Genomic DNA, 9901 nt, shown 5'->3' on the forward strand with positions numbered 1-9901 from the left:
GAAGCGGTCAGCCTCATAGTTGTTTATGTCACTAGACTACATTGATCTAGTTACCAAATGTCTTAATAGATGTAAAAAGGACCAAAAAAAAATCAATAATTGAATTCAAGGACTATAACAGGCCAAGATTTAGTGGGACACAAGCTTCCTATAGTTCAAGTACAATAATATCTTTCCAACAAATAGTTGAAAAATGATGTCAATTTGGGGCATTCAACTATTGGTTCCTTTAAGACATCTCCTGACACAATGATCTTTTGTTTCATAACAACTTGGTATCATTTAAATTTTTTTTTATATATATTAGAGATTGAGAGACTGAAAAAGGTTTTATACAGATGAGTTCAGGGGAGGCAGGGCCTTAATTGTTAAGCATAGAAATCAAAAAGATTTAAACAAGTAGCATATATAGTGCACTACAAAAACTCATATATATAGCATATACAGAGCATTGATGAGTAAATAAAGTTGTGTTTGCTGTCATAAGGCACTAGTGCAGGATTTCATCTTGGTCCTCCAGCCATGTGGTCCAACCCTGTGGTCTTTCCATCTAGACCACCTTCTTCCTTTCCATGATCTATATGCACATGTCTATCCTGTTGAAGGGGGGAACTCTGGTATCTTGAAGCTCCTTAATCAGTTTCTTTACTGCACTCTCAAAGGCGGTTTGGTTTTATGCGATCATGGCCCATTCATACCCATCTTGTATTTCGTAGAGAAACATGGTGGCTTGACCTTCTTTGAGGAACTGCAGGAGCTTGTTTTGTTCAACATTCATCAGGAAGCAAACCTATACAACAATTTTGTAATGTGTGAGTTTTTAAAAAAAACCAGTAAGTTCCCTAGCATTACCTTGGAACTTCTCCTCATTTCTGAGTTTCCAAATAAACCAAAGGATGAAAGAAGATAACATTTGCCAAATTAAGTTAGCATCCTTTTTAAGTTTATGGACGAAACCAGTAACTATATCATAAGTAAAAACATGTTCAGTAATAGATATTCCAAACATTAACCAGATCTCCCTAGCAAAAGGGCAGTCAAGGAAGATATGTCGAGCGGGCTCAGGCTTATTGCAAATAGAGCAGAGATCATACGCAACCACATTATTCCTAATAGGCAATCTGTCCAGTAAGAGCTGCCATTTGAAACACTTAATCTTAGGGGGGATGGGAGATTTCCAAAGCTTCTTAAAGATTTTATGCTAGGCGGTGGGGCTGTGGTCAACATTCCACAAGTTATTAACATGATCGATCACTGAGGTGTCCTGGTTAAGCAAGTCATAAATAACCTTGGCTTTAATTTTGGGGAGGGAGGAGCCATCCTGCCATAGGAATGAGGGGTACTTGTGGGCGTCAACATGAGTGTTTCTAGGAAGGTTGAGGGATGTACATGCATTCCTAATCATATTGTAGGTCTGCTTATGCGAAGCAGGGAGATCATAATTACTACTAAGGTCCTCCTAGGTGATGAGGTTGTCATTTTCCAGGATATCCATAGGATACTTGACCCCCTTATTATGCCAGAATCTAGCAGAGTAGCCTTGGGTTAAGGCTAGAGGCTTAGAGCTATCCTAGAGGTTCCACCATATCGACCTTTCACCGTGAAGAGTGTTATCACAGTCAAAGCTAGAACTGCCAATAAGTCTATGCACATGCTCCCAGGCTTTCCAGATGGACTTAAAGACCCAGGTGCCTTGGACAAACATAGAGAAACTACCAACAACTAAATCACTGAATGGGAGGGCTTTCCATGATTTGGTAGCCTTGGGGAAACCATTTTGAATGTTGTTTCTGACAAGAATCTTCCAAGGTTCTTGCCCTTCTAGTGCATGGAATATCCACTTGGCAGTGAGGGAGATTCCTTGCATCTTGAGATCCTTAAGGCCCAAGCCTCCAAGTTTTTTGTCGAAGTGGTACTAGGCCCATTTCATCGCATGGGCCTTTCTTTTGCCTTTACCATCAGACCAGAGGAAGCGTCTAATAGCCTTTTGGATTTCAAATATTTAGTAGTTGTTAAACATCCAAACCAAAGAGTAGTAGATACTATACGAGGAGAGGATTGTTTGACATACTTGAACCCTACCAGCTAGGGAGAGGATCCCATTATTCCACTTGTTAAGTTTTCTATCTATTTTCCCTTTGACCCAGGTCCACATGTCTCAAAGAGAGGGATATATAGAGAAGGGGATACCGAGATACCTGACTATTGTAGTGGGTCCTCCCCATGCGTATCCAAATTGCTGAAGCCAGTTCAATGGTTCATCTTTCCATCCAAGTAGGATAGATTTGGAACTGGAGATCCGCGCTCCAGAGGCTTTACCAAAGGTGTCAAGTTTTAGATTGAGGGAATCGATGTTATGCCTAGAGAGCTCTAGGAAGAGAGAGGTATCGTTGGCGAACTGGATATTGAGCAATTCAGAGTCATCTGACATCTTAATACCAAGGAATTTAGGAGATAGAGTGTCATCTCTAAGGAGATAGAAAAGGGCATATGAGGCAATAACAAATAGGGCAGGGGAAGGAGGGTAGCCCTACCTAATGGATCTAGAGAGAGGAATAGGTTGGGATAGAGTTCCATTAACTTCAATCAGGGTGGAAGCATCTTTGAGGAGAATTTAGACATAGTAGCAGAATTTGTTAGGGAAGCCAAAAGCTTGGAGCATCATGAGGATGAAGTCCCACTCAACCCTGTCATAGGCTTTTTCAAAGTCAACAGGGAACATGGCAGAATCTTGGTTAGAGGTTCTGGCTTATTCCATGGATTCCCAACTAGTGACAAGGTTCTCCAATATATATCCACCTTTAATGAAACCAGTTTGGGTAGAGCAAATGAATTTTGGAAGAATCTTTTCAAGGGGGGAAGCTAAGGCTTTGGCTAGAATTTTATAGGAGACGTTAAGGAGGGTGATTGGTCTCCAGTTTTTAATGAGTGCTTTGTCCCCTTCTTTAGGGATGAGTTTAACAATACCTTTATTTATGAATTTCCCCAAGGTGCCATTGTCAAGAGCTTCATTGTATATGTCATAGAGGTCATGTGTGACCCATTCAAGATTGGCTTTTTAGAATTCTGTAGGGAGTCCATCAGGGCCTGGGGCCTTATTATCCTTGAGAGCCTTAATGGCATCAACAATTTCTTGTATAGAGATCCTGGCTCTGAGGAGGAGAGAATCATCCTTAGAGATTCTTTTAGGGATGATGGTACTACATTTATGTCGATCCTCTTTCGAGGCTTCATTATCTTCTGAGCTAAAGAGAGTCCTATAGAACATTTCAAAGGCCTCTTTGATATCATTGAGATCTAGGAATTCCTTGTTGTCTACAGTTATTCTATCAATTTTTTCTTTGTTCTACTTCTGCTTAAGGAGATTAAAGAAGATTTTGGAGCCTTTATCTCCAAATTGGAGCAAGTGGTTACGAGCTCTAATGAAGGCTCCCCTGATTTTGACTTGCTGCTATTTTCTGAGGATATCTCTGGCTTTAAAGACAAGCTTAGCCAAGGTAGGGGAAGAGGGATGAGTTTGGATATCTTGTTCTAATGAGTGGAGGTGAAGGGTGAGAGTTTTTTGTATGGCTCTAGAGCCCTTGGATTTCTTTTGGCCAATAGTTTGGAGAATTTTCTACCAGGAGGAGACATTCCTTGTCCATCTAAGGGTGCAGGATTGGGGAAGCTGAGGCTGTAAGTTGAAGAGCCTGACCACCTTAATGGCACCTAGGACAACTCTGTCTTTTAGTAGGGAGGTGTTGATAATAAATTTCTTAGTACAGGAGCTACTGCTAGGGATGGTGTTTCTAGTGTTATTGACCACTAGGATAGGAAAATGGTCATAAAGGGTAACAAGAAGGACAACAACCACATCCCCCAAGTCATTAGGGGAGAAGGAGAAGAAGTCATTATTAACATAAAACCTGTCTAGTGTGGAGTAGATGTGATTGGGGCCTTGCTGAAAGTTGCACTAGGTGTACCATAGGTCAGAGGTAGTAGTTTTAATGCCCTCAAGGGGGTCAAATAACTATAGTTTTTGTTTAAATTTGTCCTAGTGAGGTTTTTCTGAATTCTTCCATTCAAAAGGAAGTCCCCCAACCTTGTCATCTTGATGCTCAGTCATATTGAAGTCTCTAGCCACAATCCAAGGGATACTTGGAAGGGATGCTAGCCAATTCCAAAGGGACACTCTTTCCTTATAGTCATTAGGTGCACATATGAAGCATACTCCAAAGCAGGAGCCCCTACTATCTAGGGTAGCCTAGGCTTCTCTATTACATGGGGAGATTCCTTTATCCCTAATGTTGCTTGTCCACTTAAGGGCAATAAGAAGGCCAACTCCCCCCTTTCCTTTCGGGTGCTTGGTGCAAACTTTGATTGCGTCTCTCCAAATAAAGTCAAGTGAACTATCGAGATGGAACCCCACGGATTTAAGTTCTTGCAGCATCAAAAAATCTAAGTTCTTGTGATAACTTAGAAAAATTTTGATGACAAACTTCCTATCAGGCGACTCAAGGCCTCTATTATTCCAAGAGATGTATTTAATTAGAGAGAAGGATTAAGAGGGTCAACTAGGGAGACCACATGGATCTGCATATTTCTTCTTATTCTTGGAGCCCATAGGCCTACTTTTCTTCTTAGCCAAAGAGGATCCTTTCATAAGGTCATCCTCATCTTCACTAACTTTGGATGGTTCAATCCTAGTAACTGCATTTCCTCCTATGTCGGACCCAGACATCTAGGAGTCTGGAAAGCCAAGGAGCATCATGCTAGACCTGATTTCATCTAGACCCTTATTGGCATAGATTACTTCAATAACATGATTGTCCTCTATCTCTTTGAGCATAGATGTTGTTGAGGGGCTGGTGATGTTGACCTCAGGGGTTAGCCCTGCAAGTGATGAGGAGTCTGAGTTCTTGGGAGTTCCAGACCTGAGCATCAATCTTGCAGGGTTATCACTGGTGCTAGCATCATCAACACCTTGACTAGGGTTCTCAATTTTTTTAACCATTTTTTTAACTACAAAGTTAGTCAGGGTTTGAGAGGTAGTGGGTGAGCTATTATTTGCGGGGAGGGGGTAGTCATAATTGCCCATGAATTGGCTAATAGTTGGGATATTAGGTTGGATTTGATTCGGGGTGTTCAGGTTGTTAATTTTCCTCCTTCTCTTTCTAGAGGTGACCAACTAAAAACAGTCAGAGGGCGATTCTACAGGACCATTTGGGGGGTCTGAGGCAGGGTCGAGGGGTTCAGAGACAAGGGGCGTGTGATCAATATGCATAGGAATTAATTCTACCGGATTGGTGATGGGTACATTAGCTTCTTTGTTAATAGAGAGTGGGGTGGACGAATCTTGATTAATATTGGTTTTAGGGTTTGAGGATGCATCGGTTAAGTTAACATTGAGTTTTTGTTTTCTACGATTAATGATTGGGCAATTTTTCTGAAGATGCCCTTCTTTCTTGCAGAGAAAGAAGGCATTTAAGCCTCCAAGCATTTCAATGGGGCAGACAAAGGTTTCTCCATTGATGTTTAGGGTTAGAGATAGTGGGATATCAATCCCTGGCTTAATTGATACAAGCATTTTGGCATCTAGGTTAGGTACCAGGTGGGCCATTTCATCAATACAGATTGTTTTTCCAAAGGGCTCCATTAATTGGGGAAGAAAACACCAAATAAAGGGAGGGAGATCTTTTAGGATGACCCATCTGGGGGAAGATAGTGCGAGAACCTCTTCACCAACCACCTCCAGAGACCATGCTAGGGCATGAAAGGAAGTATTCCCAACTGTCCAGTATTGACGTTTTAGTGCCTCATGAGTGTTAAAGAAGATAAGGTAGAGACCCTTTTGTATTTGTCTGCAGAACGATATCTTAAGCCCCAGTTTCAAATTCCAAAGATTATGAAACCAATCATCTAAGAATTTCCTAGGTGGACATTTCTCAATATCAACACACGCAAAGAAAATGGCCGTATTACTTAACCTAGCCTTTTTCGAAGTAATTTAATTTATCATTTCATTAATTGGTGAGATGCAGAAGGAGTCCAAAGTAGTGCCGAAGCCTTAAGAAATCGCGTGCTAGGGTTGATTCCATTTGCAGGAGGGGCAACGATTTCGGTGAATGATTTTTTCAGAGGAGGTTTAGTTTGAGCTGTGGATTTAGGGCCATTAATGGCACCACCATCTGATTCTGGCTCCATAGGGAACCAAGGTTAGGTCACATGAGCAACAAGGTAGGTGAGGGCATTTATAATTAAATGAAGCCCAACGCAATAAATTTGCAGAGTTAAAGAAAATTGAGAAATAGAGCAACAAAGAAAGGATTCCAAACCGGGTGGAGGAGATTTAACCCCTCCACAGAGATGCTGAGGTGTCCACTTCACTTAGGTTGCCTCGAACAGCCTGCTTATAGCCAGATTGAGAGTTCGCAAACCCTAAGATTCGCAGTCACCGAAATTCGCAGTCTCATTTTCCAGTAAAAAATCAAAATTTTAATTTTTTTCTCATTTTAAATTCTTCCCTTTTTAAGTATGTGGTTAGCTTTATGATGATTTCATAGCATGGACATTTGTTTAATTTCTCGAGTACAAGAGGCTTTTATTACTTTGACCTTTGAAGTATTTGTAGAGAAGTAATAAAATCTTTTTATAAACTAATATATACAAAAATTAGGAGATTACATGAACTAAATATTTTAATGTTTTTACAGAAGCATGAAAATGCAAATTCTACTTCAACCAAAAAACATCCAAACACTAAAATTATCATAATATCCATCAAATTTTCTTTTGTAAATGAACAATAAATACAAAATATCTAACAAATTTAGCTCCCATTTACCACTAAAGTCCCACCATAACCAAAAGGTATATATCTGGACAATCAACCATATATTTAGTAAATTCAAGAACCCTAGATTTGACAATTGAGATGAAATTTTTGCTTAGTCAAACTTAAATTGATCAAGTAAAATCCTTTTCCACATATCTTTTCAAAAGCTTTCTTGTCAACCATGCATGCAAGATAAAATGAGAAAGCATAAACGTAACTTGTTTACAAACTTCTTCTTTTCACATGAACATAAAAAAAATGAAAATAAACTTATTTCGTAAAAATCAAACCACGTGCTTGACAACCATACTATACATTCAAACACTACATAGAAACATAAAAAACTAAAAAAAAAACTTATTTAATGAAAATCAAAGCATGTGCTTCACAACCATACTATAATTTCAAGTACTGTTGTACAAACATAGAAAAAATGAAAAATAAACAAACTGACAACCATACTATACTTTCAAATAGTGACGTATAATTTGTGAGTTAGAATTCTCCCTAACTAATGAATGACGAAAATAAGGTCACTTGATGGCTAAACATGATATATATGAATTGAAGTTTGAATTCTTCAAGATAGTGGAGAGGGGCCAGTAGTTGAATGGGGTGCAATAGTCATTATAGAAATTGTGCTTATAATATCCAGTCTTGCCACATAGTTGTACTATATATTGCAAATAAATAATCCACATGTAAAATTAAAAAAATACCAAATGTTGATCAAAATGGACCAATACTTGAACATAAGAGAATCTATAAATGTTATATAAAAAAGGTATAAATGCATTAATTAACAAGTGAAATAGATCATTTTTTGTTTCAAATAAAATATCATATCTATCCACTATAAGTGTGTCATTTATAAAATAAATTACTCCCTTAAACAAGTACTCTTTATCATAATGAAAAAATATTACTCTTATGTGTACAACTATTGGGGTAGCAATGTATATGCATTGGAGTATTTCATATTAATAATTTGTCTTATCACAAATATAAAAGGTGAACTCAATAAATACCTTGTTTTTCTCCATGAAATGTGAGGGACTATCCAAAGATTGAAGTGTTCAACAATTGGTCCCTTTGTGTTCATATAAGCTTTATTTTATATAATAATATATTGTTTTTTATAACAACATATATATTTTTGTGTTCAACTATTGGTCCTTTGGTGTTGGATATAAAAGCTAGAGATACCACACACTTATTATTACTAATAGGTATTTGGTCCATTTAAGTTTCATATAAGTTATATTTTACATAAAAATACAATATTATATTAATTACAAATGATATTTTTTTATTCAATAACAAGGGATTTTTAGATTAAGTTTTGGTTGGATCTTTAAAAAGTCATTTTTTGGACACATTGCACTAGAAGTGTTATTCAAACCTTAGTTGTAGATAGTTAAGTGCGCATATTACATTTCAAGAAAAGAACGAAGGTCTTATGATATTCCATGTGACGGCTACATGTTGATGAAATTAGCCCTAACGACTAATAGTCCCTCCAAAGTAAATTGACGAAAACCAGGTCAAAATGAGGTAGCTTGACGGCTAAAACACTCTCCGAAGTAAATCTTTTTGTCTTGACGAGGTCTCTGTGAAGTTATAAATTAATAGCGTTTCATTGCATATGCTATGATAGAGTTTGTTTTTCATTAGACCGAGTAGATTAATCTGCTTCTTTTGGTAGAGATCTAACTGCTTTTTGTTTAAATTTCCCTTGCTTTCTGTGAGGAAAAGACTTTAATTGAATTTCAATTTTTTTTCTTAGGTACCCAAAGAAATGGGTGATCCTGGCTTCATCTCAGGAATGATTGGTTGCGCCATTCAGTTGGGTGCAAATCAGATCATTCAATGCATCAATGTTGCCATCAGATGCAGGAAAGGGTTGGATGCCCTCAAAATTCAATCGCTGAACATGAAAATGAAAGAATATCGAAAAGCTTTGAACTCTAGCAGAATGGGCACATCCCCTCATCTTCTTTACCCTCAACGGTCAATATCTAGTTGAACGAATTGAATGCTCTTCTGGAGGAAACATCTGATCTGACACAACACTGCACTATACGCTCATACAATCATCTCTTTTCTCGTTACAGAACGAGTAGAAAGATAAGGAAACTCATTAAAAACATGGAGCAGCATGTAGCCTCCACGCCTTCCGTTGCTTTTCTGCACCAACTGCATCAGCATGTGCTCAATCGGCAAGTACTTGAACAGATTAAAGAGATGAAAGATTCTCTTAATCTGAATACTTCAGCACTTGCCCAAACAAGTGGAGGTTTTCAATTCGCTTCTTCACCCCCTCCCAGCATGAAGTATATTGAGGAGGCACTCGTTGTCGGACAAGTTTTTGCATCCGCCAGATTTGAGGAGCTAATTGATTCAGAGCAGCACAAAAATGTGTCTCGTTTCGGCATACTTGGGAAGGGCGGAGCCGGGAAGGCTCTACTGCTTAGACGAGTCTTCAACAGTAACCAGCTACAGAATCTCTTTTGCAATGACTTGATGCTTTGGCTTACTGTTTCACAAAATCCATCATTCAATGTTCTTAGAAATGAGCTTGTCAAACAAATAACTTTTCAAGTAAATGAAAGATTGGACAGCAGGGAAGAAGACTCTGTGAAAACATGGTTTAATCAAATCATGAGAAAACACAAGTTTGCCCTGTTTTTAGATTATGTTTGGGAAACAAGTGCAGCATCCTTATTAGAGGAGCTCTGTGTTCCTCACTTCACACACCTCAACTCCAGCATCATCATTGCCACTTCCAGAAGTAAGAGTGTTCTCTCACAGATGGGTGTTCCAGCTCGATCAATCATTCATATGCAAGACTTGACCGAGAATGATAGCTGGAGATTGTTTTCTTTCCATGCTTTTCCACACAGCGATGGAATTTTACCCATGGGCATTGACCAAGAAATAGCGGAGCGTGTTTGCAAGGAGTGCGGAGGGCTTCCATTAGCCCTGAAAGTAATTCGACAGGCAATGGCAGGCATAACTCAGTCAAATGAATGGGAATTCACACTCCAGAGGTTGCAGAATGATTACACCATTTGTAGATTAGGATAA

General features: G+C 38.6%; 1 protein-coding gene across 1 annotated transcript; it reads left to right on the forward strand.

The window, feature by feature from the left end:
- The first annotated feature begins 8962 nt into the window (after positions 1 to 8962).
- On the forward strand, positions 8963 to 9901 carry LOC131075548 (probable disease resistance protein At1g61310). The gene has a single exon (XM_058012393.2). It carries the CDS (start codon positions 8963 to 8965, stop codon positions 9899 to 9901), a length of 939 nt encoding a protein of 312 aa, XP_057868376.2.

This window comes from Cryptomeria japonica, chromosome 5 (genome assembly GCF_030272615.1).
Source record: "Cryptomeria japonica chromosome 5, Sugi_1.0, whole genome shotgun sequence".
Lineage (NCBI taxonomy): Eukaryota > Viridiplantae > Streptophyta > Pinopsida > Cupressales > Cupressaceae > Cryptomeria > Cryptomeria japonica.

Excerpts from the sequence above, each read along its gene's own strand:
- LOC131075548 (XM_058012393.2), top strand. The coding sequence starts at position 8,963 with ATGGAGCAGCATGTAGCCTCCACGCCTTCCGTTGCTTTTCTGCACCAA.